At 41.8% G+C, this 12,943-nt stretch overlaps 2 protein-coding genes across 4 annotated transcripts in view; one reads left to right on the forward strand and one right to left on the reverse strand.

Annotated features, from left to right (window-relative positions):
- The window catches only part of XPO5 (exportin 5), a 48,898-nt gene extending 44,951 nt beyond the window's left edge, over positions 1 to 3,947 (reverse strand). The window contains exons 1-3 of the mRNA XM_049653746.1: positions 3,644 to 3,947; positions 1,743 to 1,864; positions 765 to 837 (exon numbers count right to left, since the gene is read on the reverse strand). Coding sequence (XP_049509703.1) covers positions 765 to 837; positions 1,743 to 1,864; positions 3,644 to 3,748 — 300 coding nt within the window. The 5' untranslated portion in view covers positions 3,749 to 3,947. The remainder of the gene's footprint in view (positions 1 to 764; positions 838 to 1,742; positions 1,865 to 3,643) is intronic.
- Positions 3,948 to 4,011: 64 nt separating this feature from the next.
- The window catches only part of POLH (DNA polymerase eta), a 40,268-nt gene continuing 31,336 nt past the window's right edge, over positions 4,012 to 12,943 (forward strand). Inside the window, exons 1-3 of one of the 3 annotated variants that reach the window (XM_049653722.1) lie at positions 4,012 to 4,330; positions 11,625 to 11,765; positions 11,997 to 12,131. In XM_049653722.1, coding sequence (XP_049509679.1) covers positions 11,629 to 11,765; positions 11,997 to 12,131 — 272 coding nt within the window. In that variant the 5' untranslated portion in view covers positions 4,012 to 4,330; positions 11,625 to 11,628. Of the gene's footprint in view, positions 4,331 to 9,174; positions 9,311 to 11,624; positions 11,766 to 11,996; positions 12,132 to 12,943 lie in introns of those variants that run through there. The other 2 variants (XM_049653721.1, XM_049653723.1) reach the window with 2 other exon arrangements.

The following is a 12,943-nucleotide window of genomic DNA, read 5'->3' on the forward strand; positions in this document are numbered from 1 at the left end:
GAGGGTGGGTGGGGGGAGGGAGGGAGAGACAGGGGGAGAGGGTGGGTAGGGGGGAGGGAGGGAGAGAGGGAGAGGGTGGGTGGGTGGTGGGGGGAGGGAGGGAGAGGGAGAGAGAACCTTAAGCAGGCTCCATGCTCAGTGCAGAGCCTGATGCAGAGCTCTATCCCACCCACTAACCTGTGATTATGCCTTGCGCCAAAATCAAGAGTTGGATACTCAACCAACTAAGCCACCCAGGTGCCCTGAAGAGAATTTTTTTTTTTTAAGAATTTAAAGTAACCTCTATATCCAACATGGGACTCGAATTCACAACCCGAATATCAAGAGTCACATGCTCTACCAACTGAGCCAGCCAGGCACCCCAGGAATAAAGGCACTGATTTTGGAGATGAAATAACGGGAATTCAACTTTTCATGCCATGTGTGTTTAAAAAAAAAAAAAAAAAAAAAGCTATGGATTTTAACCATGTTTAAAATCATATTCTAACTCCTGACACAAATTCATTCTGCATATTTCATATTGGCAGAACCATACGGTAGTCCAGTTTGGAATGAAAGGAAACAAACAGCAAAGTGCAATCTAATTTAGAACTAAGAATCATGTTCATTTGTTGAAAATGTTTAATCTGTTCTGCCCTGTCAAGCATGCTGTTTGACCTATGTAGAACTAGTGAATTTTTACATAAATGCTACATTAAAGAAGTTACACTTAGTCTAAACTACCTTTGAAACACAAGTCTTCCAACCAACCATTCATTCCTTACATTTGCAATCAGCTCCATGACACTGTTCTTCAGATAGACCTTCTCCAATCGAGACATGCTGTTCCACCGAAACCTGGCCACCAAAATGCATAAAGTCAAGAGAATCACATTAGAAGTTTTCTCTAATAGCTCTGATTTTGTGTTATATTATGCTGGCAATTTCACTAAGAAACTATACTTTTGATTTTGTACCCTTCAAAGAATGGACAATAACAGTCCATATCCGACCAAAATGCTAACAGAAAAATGCCTTGGGAAATAGGCAGTGGTTCACTAATTGAAATTCACACAAGGTTTGTGCACAGATTTGGGTGGGGGGGGGCTTGATTTTACTGACAGGCCAAAAGCAAATATACACTTGGGACAATTGCAACAAATGTAGTTGCTTTTCAGAAAATACAATGTTGATACCACTAACTCCTTTTTTTTTTTGGTGCTGGCTTATGAAATAATAGTACAACCCCACAAAAACTGTGGCAAAGTCTTGAAAGGTGATTCTTATGATAGACGCGGTGGGGATAGGAAACTCAAGTTAGGAAGGGTTTTCAGTTTTTGTGATATAAATCCTCCTTTGGATTTGCCATTCAGAGAAGGAACACACTCAAACTTAAAAAAAAAATTAAAAGCACAATGCCTAATCAGAGATGTAATTATACTTATACACTGTATTTTTCCAAAAAAGACCTTGAAGTCTGTTGGAACACAACAGGAGCTCAATAAATGCTGGCAGAACCAGTTAACATTTGTAGAATGCTTAGTATGTACCATGTATTTTACGTGGATGAAAGAACTGAGGAAGAGGAAAGTTAAGTCCTGAATGAGAGCTCTCATGAGGCTGTGATAATCTCTTGGAGAACATTCCTTTCTTCATGGTGATTGTTCTTTTCTACTCACCTAAAGATTAGCTCTATGAGTTACCATAAGAAATAAAGGTATGTTCTCTCAAGAGTTTGGTGGTACCCTCTAAAAGCTCCTTACTTGACAACGTGTTCCAGGATCTGAAGGCCAAAATGTCTGACGATGGCAATCTGTGTTTTCTCAGCCAACCTCAAGCCACAGGGGACACAGATAGGGCACTTTTCTTTAAACTCTTCACAAAACTGAAACAAGAAAAGTTAGTATTTCCCTTAGGAGCCAAGAGAAAGTGGGATTAAAAAAAAAATTTCATCTTAAATTTTAAGGGTGCTGGGGTGGCTCAGTTGGTTAAGCATCCAACTCTTAATTTCAGCTCGGGTCATGATCTCACAGTTCCCGAGTTCAAGCCCCGCACTGGGTTCTGTGCTGCCAGCTCGGAGCCTGCTTGGGATTCTGTTTCTCCCTTTCTCTCTTCCCCTCCTCTGCTCATGCACTCTCTCTCTCTCAAACTTTAAAAAAATTTTTTTTAAAATAAAGTTTCTCTTTTTTATGCTTATTTTGAGAGACCGAAAACACCCACAGGGGTGGAGAAGGGGAGGGGGTGGGGGTGGGGGAGAGAGAGAGAGAGAGAGAGAAAGAGAGAGAGAGAGAGAGAGAGAGAGAGAGAGAATCCCTAACAGGTTTCCCGTTGTCGGCACAGAGCCGGATGCGGGAACTTCTGCTCAGGTCATGATCTCACAGCTGGTGAGTTCAAGCCCTGCATGGGGCTCTGTGCTGACAGCTCAGAGCCTGGAGCCTGCTTCGGATTCAGTGTCTCCCTCTCTCTCTACCCCTCCCCCGCTCGCGCACACGCGCACTCTCTCTCTCAAAAATAAACATTAAAAACATTTAAATTTTTTTTAAAGATTAATAAAAACTTTGGGGGAAGGAATAAAGCAATGCGACAAACACTTTACAACTCTTGAATTTAGGTGAGAGGTATATACAAGATCATTGCAGTATTATTCCCTTTACTTTTGTGTCTATTTTTGATATTTCATAGCAAATAAATAGAACTCAATTGTTTGATTCTAAATCCTGTGGCATACATCTATGTGTTTTTTAAAAAGTAAGGTTTTTCTCAAGTGATGTTCACTCTATAAAGTCACATCATTTAAAATATACACAGCACTTAACTGAAATTAATAAAAACTTAAGAAAAAAATATATACACGGCACAAGTGTTTTCTCACATCCCATATAACATGGTGTGATGCGCGAATAAGTCTGCAATTTATTAGCATCCCAATTTATATTAGCATTCCTGAACTGCAACACAGGAATAAGTCCCAGGACCTGAGCATCCGGATTCAAGAAAAACTACTTTCAGGAAACCAAAGCGCCCTTGTTAAAAATGCAAAGTAAGTAGTAGAAGTTCATCTTTGCGCAAAATTACCCGAGAATAGAACACACTGAAAAAACATGGGTGGAAGGTGTGTGAGAATTAGCCCAGAAATCCCCAAGACACAGAAGAGGATTAGTAAGAGGAGTACGAATGCAAGTAAAGTGGCCCTAGAGGGACTGAAGCTCAGCTAGGATGGGTCAGGAGGGTGCAAGGAAATGTTTAATGCAGAGGAGACCGTAAAGAATGTAGCTGGTGTTGGGGACGAGACGGGCACGTGCTCCACGGGAAGGCTACGGTGTGTGGAGTTTAGGGCAATAATAAAATAGAAGCATCCGGCTTTGGTGCGGGCAGGAGTGAAGAGAAGTAGGGAAAGAAGAGGAGAGGGCAGTGGAAAGTGGTGGTGAGATGAGAATCAGCAAGGAACCGGAGGGTCCCGAGAGAAGGGCAGGCGAGGCTAGCAGAGAAAGCCAAGAGAAGAGGCGCGGAGGGCGGGGAGGGGGAAGGCAAAGGCCCCCCGCTGTTGTGATGGGAGGTCCAGGGGCCGCGTGGGCGGGGAACGAGCAGGGTTTGGGGCCGCGCGGGGACCGCTGGAGCTGGGGCAGGGACTTGGGGCAGGCCCGGGGCGCCAGACCCTGTCTACCTTGAGGGCTTCCAGGCGGTAGCGCTGGGTGGAGCTGGGGTCCATCATGACCGTCACCGCTTTCACCAGCTGCTCGCAAAGCGCGTTCACTTGATCCATCGCCATGGCTAGTGCTACGCGCCGCAAGCGCGCACCACGGCCGTCCCGGGAGCACGAGGCACCGACGGCTCCCTTCACGGGACCACACGCTGGTACCGGGCCGCGGCGAGCTGGGGGGGTGGGGAGCGGGAGGAGGAGCGTGAGCTGCAGAAGCTCCAGCCTGGAAGGAGCGGGGGCTGCGCACGCGCCCGACCCGCCACTGCGCACGCGCCCGCGGAAGTGGCGGCTCCCGTGTGACTGTAGCTCCTCGGTGGGCGGAGCGGGGGACGGAAGGGGTACAGTGCGCAGACGCGTCAACGGCTGTTTAGCTGCGCGCGCGCTGTCTGATTTGCTTTTCAAGGTCTGGCTGCTGAGCGCTCAAATCCTGGCTAGGTCCGCCCGGCAGTGCGGTGGCTACTCTCCTGGGCAGGGTCGTCTGTGACCCGTGGTCCGTTTCTCCGTCATCACCGGCAATAAATCTCTCGAAACCGACTGGTCCGCTTCCGGAGAGGGGGTATTCAGGACTCCTTCATCTTCCTTCCAGTGGACGGCGAGCCCGGCATCTTCGGCGTCCGTGATCGGCAGTTCTTCCAGGTGCTTGCCACATTGGTAAGAATTGAGTACCGTTCGGTATCGCCGTTTTCAGACATTTCATGCTTTGGCTGTTAATTTTATGCTATAGTAGTAGCTGGTGAGGACGTTGGACCGAGACTCCGTGAAACAGAAATGCATACTCACTGAGATGTAAAGGCCCTGGTATGGTCTTCTAAGAGGATTTTTTTTTTTTTTTTTTTTGTGGAATAATAGTATCTTCGCTATGTCTTCAATCTCCTTCTTCACTTGTGTTCATCTTCCTTAGATGTGTTATCGCCTGATCGGCACCAAACTTAAAGATCCTGATTAAATCGAGACCCTTGAAGATCAGTAATTGCAATTATTGAAGGCTTTTGCAGTTTGGATCTTTTAAAGTGCTACATATAAGACTTCAGAATAGTGGGATCCTTATTCGGAAAGGGGAGTTTTTGGCAGCGAGTGTGTTTTCATTTCCCATCTTTGAAAAGTTCTTGCTTTCTCCAGCCTAATGCATAAACTGAAAACTTCAGCAGCGGTTAAAGTTTGCATATTGGGTTTTGTGTTTTTTTCGCAGTAAAATGTTTGCTGGACTTAAATCACTGCTTCCTATTCTTACTCTATTTTTATTTGTATCTAGCATGGTACTTCCCTGGTGATTGTGTGTGTGTGTGTGTGTGTGTGTGTGTGTGTGTGTTAAAATGTGTTTACTATTTTTATTCTGGCATTATCTGTTCCAGCACTACGCAAAAGTCGCCTCAAGGTAAGGTAATTTCTGACATATTATGGTTTTAACTTTTAAGTGTTTAAACTTAACACTTTATGCCAAGTTTCAGTGAGTGGAATTTATAAGGAATTTTTATAAAGAATTAATGCCTTGACTACTCAGACTTTTTAATTCATGTTTCTTTCCACTAATCTTCTGTCATTGTTAGTTCCATGCCACTTGTCAACGTCAATGTTAATTTTTGATTTTTTTTTTTTTAGAAAACAGTTGAGTGTTTACTCAACTGTATAACCTTTTCTTTCATATTTAAATCATGAATTACTGGTGTTTCCATAAGTATCTTATTTAGGTCAGTTGTTTCCAATTTCTGCTACATATTAGAACTGCCTGGAGAGGGGCGCCTGGGTGGCTCAGTCGGTTGAGCGTCCGACTTCAGCTCAGGTCATGATCTCACGATTCGTGAGTTGGAGCCCCGAGTCGGGCTCTGGGCTGATGGCTCAGAGCCTGGAGCCTGCTTCCGATTCTGTGTCTCCCTCTCTCTCTGCCCCTCCCCCATTCATGCTCTGTCTCTCTCTGTCTCAAAAATAAATAAACATTAAAAAAAAAAAAAAAAAAGAACTGCCTGGAGAGCTTTTAAAAATCACAGTGCTCAAGTCACACCCCATTTTGTGCCATCTCAGCCTAATAGTAATGTTTTAAAATAATAAGTTTAAATAAAATGATATCTAAGTAACATTGATATTTGGCTTCTAATACCAGACATCCTAATGTAATTGGTATATGCGTGTTTTGTGCTATCTCAGCCTATTGGTGGTAATGCTGTGGTTAGAAATGCTTCAGGACACTCACCTGGGCTCCTGTGAGCTTCCCACAGACCTGTCCCGTTTCGAAACCAATGTTCTTATGGTTCTTAATATGATTGCAGGACACCCTTTAGCAGTGACCCTCAGGAAACTTTTTGAAAGAAAAACAATTTATTCCTTATAAGCCCTGAAGCTCACAAGACACCAGTGAGCACACAGCAAGGTTACAGGTAGAGAGGGAGCAAGCTAGGACAGGCCTGGAGTTCTGCTTGAGGGTGGGGATCAAGGGTTTCACGGGTGAATTTAAAAAATAAGAGCGGGAATTTAAAGTACCAGAAGAGAGAAAAGGGAAAACAAAAAACCAAGTGTTCCAAAATGGCCAGTTATTGAAATCAACCAAGAACTCTAAAACAAAGGAGTCTCAGTTAGGGAACGTGGCCTGACACTTTATCTAGTCATTTGGCTGCCTATGTGTTTATTCAAGATAGTCATCTTTAAAGTAAGTGGATGCCTCAGCAATCCCGGCTTAAATCAGCCACCTGCATTATGAGAAAGGGGTGGCGGGAGCCACTGTCAGGGTTTACACGACAATCTACCCTGTGATGCCAGAGTCAATGATGAGGACGTTAACTGCCCTGATAGTTGGTATGTTAAAAGTCAGGGTTAAATAATTATACAGGCAATAGTTTGAAATCCAGTCTGTAGCCATTGTCCCAAACTTGAAAGAGTCCAGCCATGAAAGTGGGTCAGTGATCTTTGAAGGCTAGCCCTGGAAATCTGTTCACGGATTTGGGTAATAAGTAGTCTGCTTTTTTTTTTTTTTTTTAAGTTTATTTTGAGAGGGAGGGACAGAGAGAGACAGACAGAGAATGAATAGGGGAGGGGCAGAGAGAGGGGGAGAGAGAGAGAGAGAGAAAGAGAGAGAGAGAGAGAGAGAGAGAGAGAATGAATCCCAAGCAGGCTCTGAGCTGTCAGCATAGCCTGATGTGGGTCTCCATCTCATGACCCCTGAAATCATGACCTGAGCCAAAATCAAGAGTTGGGTACTAAACTGACTGAGCCATCCAGGTGCCCCATGGTATAAGTAGGTTTGAGCCTGTCCTGTGTTGGTAGATTGTTTCATATTCAGTGGAACCAATCTCTTGGTCCTGAGAATAACTCAATTTAATTAAAGTGTTGTGTCTTATTTCAGGAAGTGGTTGTGCAGGTGGGTTCCTCAAGTTAGGCCTGTTAAAAAAAACAAAAAAAACAAAAAAAACAAAAAAAAAAACAGTGAATTTAAAGATCTACACTGGTTTTATTCATGGTTATGAATTGGGCAGCATCTCCTCTAACAAATAAAAAGGAGCTCCTAAGAGTTGTACAAAGTGAAAGGCAAGGCAGAAGGGGGCATGAGAAGGAAGTTACTGTCAAAGAGTAGATTGTTTCAAGCAAGATCACCTTCCTTTGGGGGAAGGCAGAGGTCTATCAGGCAGATAGTGCTGACCAGGAAATTCCAGACTGACAGATTAAGATTATAATCCCAGTTTGTGAGTTCTGAAGGCAGTCAGTTAAGAAGATTTCTAGATGTCAGACTCAAAGCATCTTCAGATGGAGTGAGGGCAGACAGTGGCAATCTGTTAGATTTTCCTGGTTTGCAGTTTGAATGTCTCTGGTGATCTTTTCTGAGTGACCCACACAGCAACTGGCACCAAAATTGTCTATGCATGAGCTGTTGTGTGATTTCTTTGAAGTTTATGTCAAGTTGTTCCACGTTAGCTTGCATGACTTTGGGAAAGGGCAGTTTTAGTTCTCAGTGTTTCCAAGTCAGAAGGGTGGGAGAACATTTGGAAATGTTAGTTTAGAGAGTTATAGCCAAATATTGGAGGAAACTAGAAGAATTCAGGATCCAGTCCAGTTTAGAGGTAGAAAAATAAAACCTCAAAGACCATTAACTTTGTGATATCCACAAAGTTATAATACTGAAACAGTCATTCTCTCACAATCACCCCCATTTCTTTCAGAGATAATCAAAATAAGGCTAATTAAAAAAAAAAATAAGTATAGTCTCATTAAAGTAGGCCTGGTTATTAACCTAAGTACAGCAAGAATAGTGATTGACCATATAGACATTTAAATCTGCTTTCCTGGAACTTTTCATAAGGAATCTCAGATTGAACTTTTAAAAGCCTTTTGAGACTATGAAGCCAATCAAGAAACTTGCCATTAGGCTTTGCCTGCAATGTGTATAGATTTGGGTGAATTCCTCTCTTCTTGAGGTTCCTAAAATACCCTGAGGTTCCTAGGCCTGCCAGGAAGAGACCTTCCTTACTCACCTGGTAAGGCTGTTGGGAACTTGGTAAGCAGGGCGCCAGACTGATTTTTCCATGGGGCTTTATTGATTCCACAAAGTTAACCTTAGTTTCTTAACTATTATATCTACATATGTATGTCTTAAATACATCATTCTAGTCAAAGTTTGGTAGTATAACCAATGTTTCCAATCGTGTCCTGTTAGAAGGAGAAAGATCCTTATTGAACTTATACAGATAATTACATTGCCATAAAAATAAGAATATTCACTGAGAGTTTTCTAATTCTGGAGGGATCAGGTAAGGAGAAAAAGTTTGTGCTCAAACGTATATTTTACCAAATTGCTGTAAGTTGGAGATAGGTTAAGAGAAGAGGTTTCCTTAAATCTGGAAGAAACAACATTAAAGAACCAACAGTGTTTCTAATGAAAAGTCATAAGAATTATAATCCTCCTCATCAGTTCATTCAGTCCTATGGAATTCTTTTTTTTTTTTTTTTTTAATGTTTGTTTTTGAGAGTGAGAGCGAGCAAGTGGGGGTAGGGCAGAGAGACAGAGAGAGGGAGACACAGAATCTGAAACAGGCTTAAAGCTCTGAGCTGTCAGCACAGAGCCCAACGTGAGGCCCGAACCCAAGAATAGTGAGATCATGACCTGAGCTGAATGTGGTCACCCAACCGACTGAGCCACCCAGGCGCCCCATTAAAGCTTTTTTAAAAAAGTTTATTTATTTTGAGAGAGACGGGGAGAGAGAGATACACATACAGACAGACAGCGTGAGGGGAGGGGGGGGGGCAGAGGGAGAGAGAGAATCCTAAGCAGGCTCTGTGTGGTCATCTCAGAGCCCAAGGCAGGGCTTGAATTTAGAAGATCTAGAGTTGGATGCTTAAGAGACTGAGCCACCCAGGCACCCCTTGATATTAAAACTTATTTTTAAAAAACTCTTTATGATAATTCACTTTTAGCCAGCTTGATTACATAAGGTATTCTCTTTTTATCTACCTATGGTGTCATTGTGTGGCCCCAGGTATGCTATGTACTTTTCAGTCCTGTAAGTACTAAACCTTTATTTTTTTCAGTTTGCTGATGGTTATTGCTGAAGGGCATCTTGCAATCACAATAAGAATCACAAGGGTTGGTCAGTTGTATTTTTTCTTTTGGAAAGAGGAGATGTCTGTGGGAAGGTCACTGGAGCCCAGGTGAGTGACCCTAGCCATTTCTAGCTGATAGCATTTCTCAGCTGATAGCTGAGCTAGCACAAAACACACCCATACCAATTAAATTAGGATGTCGGGTGAGAGAAGCCAGATATCAGTATTATTTAAATATTCCTAAGTTGGGGGACCCTGGTTGGCTCAGTCAGTAGAGGACTCTTGATCTTGGTGTCATGAGTTCAAACCCCATGTTGGGCATAGAGCTTAAAGAAAATGCCCCTGGCTAATCTGCAGCAAAGTTTGGGAGCCACTACTTTGGTTTGTATTTCTTCCAGATTTCTTTTTTTTATTTTTATTTTTTTTAATTTTTTTTTCAACGTTTTTTATTTATTTTTGGGACAGAGAGAGACAGAGCATGAACGGGGGAGGGGCAGAGAGAGAGGGAGACACAGAATCGGAAACAGGCTCCAGGCTCCGAGCCATCAGCCCAGAGCCTGACGCGGGGCTCGAACTCACGGACCGCGAGATCGTGACCTGGCTGAAGTCGGACGCTTAACCGACTGCGCCACCCAGGCGCCCCTCTTCCAGATTTCTAACAATGTTAAATGATAACATTAGTCTGTATCCACTGTCAAGTACATAAGGTTTGTTCTTCCAGTCTACCATCCATACGTTTATGTATGTCTATCTGTGAATAGTATGTAGTATTGTTTTCTTTTGTCTTCAAAAGTTTACATAAATGGATAGAAAATCACCATCAGACCGTTATCAAGTAAGTGTTACAGGCAAGATCCAGTGATAGGTGCTTAGTGGTTGAAAGTTTTAGGAGAACCAGGATATTTGCATTGTCTCAAAGATTTCCCCCTAAGATAATAGTTACAAAAGGAAAAATAGTAACTTTACAACAAGAAACCTGACAAATACTATCACAACTAAACGACCATGGTTAACTTCACCAGTAATAAGAGTTGTTATCATGTATCTCTCCGTATGATACACTGAGAAGAACACTTCACTTCCATAATATTCTTGCCAAAAATATATAGCCTTGAGGCGTCTGGGTGGCTCAGTCGGTTAAGCATTTGTCTCTTGATTTCAGCCTGGGTCATGATCTCAGGGTTAGTGGGTTTGAGCCCCTGCATCGGGCTCTGCACTGACTGTGAGGAGCCTGCTTGGGATTTTCTCTCCCTCTCTCTCTGCCCCTTCCCAACTTGCATTGTGTCAGTTCTCTCTCTCTCTCTCTCTTTCTCTCAAAATAAGTAAACTTAAAAAAAAAAAAAAGAAAAAGAAATACCAAAAACGTATAACCTTAATCTAATCAAGAGAAAGCATTAGACAAACCTAAATTGAGAGGCATTCTTGAAGTAGCTGACTAGTTCTCTTCAAAAGTGTCATGAAAAATAAGGGAAGATTTTTCATTTGACATTGACATTTCATTTGACATTTCATTTGAGGAAATGTCACAGATTGGAGAAGACCAAGGAGACATGATGACTAACATTGGATTCTGGGGGGGGAAAAAAAAGATTATTAGTGTAATAACTGGTGAAATTCAAGTAAAGTGTATAGTTGAGCATTATACCAATGTTCATTCATTTTTTAGTTTTGATAATTGTGCTTTATAAAATGTTAACAGAGGAAGCTGGATTTCAGAGAATCCTACCATTTTTGCAACTTTAAGTCTGAAATTATTTCAAAATAAAAAGTTAAAAAAATTCACATGAATGCTATCATGTTATATGTCATTTCCTGTTTCTCTTTTCCCTGAAATTATACTCTAGATTTGTTATCAACTAGAGTAACTATTGACTTCGTCCCTCTGTTGATGTACATTATAGTTTTTTGTTTTTTTTTTAATGTTTATTGTTTTTAAAGACTGCACAAGCAGGGAAGGGGCAGAGAGATGGGGAGACAGGATTGGAAGTGGGCTCTGTGCTGACAGCAGTGAGCCCGATGCAGGGCTCAAACCCACAAACTGCAAGATCATGACCTGAGCCAAACGCAGACACTCAACTGACCGAGCCACTTAGGTGCCCCAATGTACATTATAGTTTTAATTTGCATTTCCCTGTAACTAATGATGTTGAGCCCATTTTCATGTGCTTACTGACTATATGTATATCTTTTTTGTGTGTTCAGTTCCTTTGGGAGGTGGGGATTTTTTAAAGCTTTTGATATATACTGCCTTCCTAAAATTATAACAATTTATTATTCTCTTACCAGCATCATATGAAAATGGCTATTTCATTCTTGTTACTGTTCATGTTCAGGATAACTCAACAATAGAAGTACGGAAATACAGCTTTCTATGGTGCTTTGGATTAGATGTCTTTTCTGATCATAAAATATCGTCTTACAGAAAAATGGCTACTGGACAGGACCGGGTAGTTGCTCTAGTGGACATGGACTGTTTTTTTGTTCAAGTGGAACAGCGGGAAAATCCTCATTTGAAGAATAAACCTTGTGCAGTTGTACAGTACAAATCATGGAAGGGTGGTGGGTATGTATCATACTTATTATAACTATCGACTATTTTAATCTATAAGAATACATGGCAGTATGCTAGGTCCTGTTTTGAGATTTCTCAGCTGCTGTGTTTGAGATGTAATAGTGGCATCTGTGACCAAAAAGTTTCTACTATTATGTTTATATAGCCTTGATGTTAAATTTTAGTTATTTTTGCTTGTGATCATTTAACACTTTTCTGTTTTCTTTTTTTTCCTAACCTTAGAATAGTTTCAGTGAGTTATGAAGCTCGTGCATTTGGGGTCGCTAGGAACATGTGGGCAAATGATGCTAAGAAGTTATGTCCAGATCTTCTACTGGCACAAGTTCGTGAGTCTCGTGGGAAAGCTGACCTTACCAAGTAAGAAGAAAAGATTGTTTAAGGGAATGGAAGAATTGGAAATAATATAATATGAGCCCCTGAGGAACTGAGGTTTCAAATTTGTTTGGTGTAAATAATGTCTGAAAAAGTTCCCTTTCGACAGCCAGCTTTTCTCTGTGAAATGAAAATAGATTTGATACCATGTTTCAGGAACAGTTCAGAGTCGTTACAACCTGTAACAATTGGTGCCCTTAACACCCTTTCAGTTCCTTAATTATTTAAAAATTGGTATTATGGGGGGTGGGAGGGAGGGGAGGGTGGGTGATGGGTATTGAGGAGGGCACCTTTTGGGATGAGCACTGGGTGTTGTATGGAAACCAATTTGACAATAAACTTCATATATTGAAAAAAAAATAAAAAAATAAACAATTACCCACGAAAAGTATGAGATAGACAAAGTTAACCACTACCTTAAGTTATCCTTTTGTTAACAAATTGGAACACAGATAACATGAGCTAATTTGACCTTCAGTAAACCTTAGTAGAATGAATATTTATTATTCAATTCTGATAATTTAAAAGACATGAACACTGGGTGTTGTCTGGAAATCAATTTGTCAATAAGTTATATTAAAAATTAAAAAAAATTGGTATTATAATTAAAACTTAGAGGTGCCTGTGTGGCTCTATCGGTTAAGTGTCCAACTTCGACTCAGGTCATGATCTCACGGTTTGTGAGTTCAAGCCCTGCATCAGGCTTCATGCTGATAGCACAGAGCCTACTTGGGATTCCCTCTCCCTCTCCCTCTCCCTCTCCCTCTCCCTCTCCCTCTCCCTCTCCCCCCCCTCCC

Source organism: Panthera uncia, assembly GCF_023721935.1.
Source record: "Panthera uncia isolate 11264 chromosome B2 unlocalized genomic scaffold, Puncia_PCG_1.0 HiC_scaffold_24, whole genome shotgun sequence".
Lineage (NCBI taxonomy): Eukaryota > Metazoa > Chordata > Mammalia > Carnivora > Felidae > Panthera > Panthera uncia.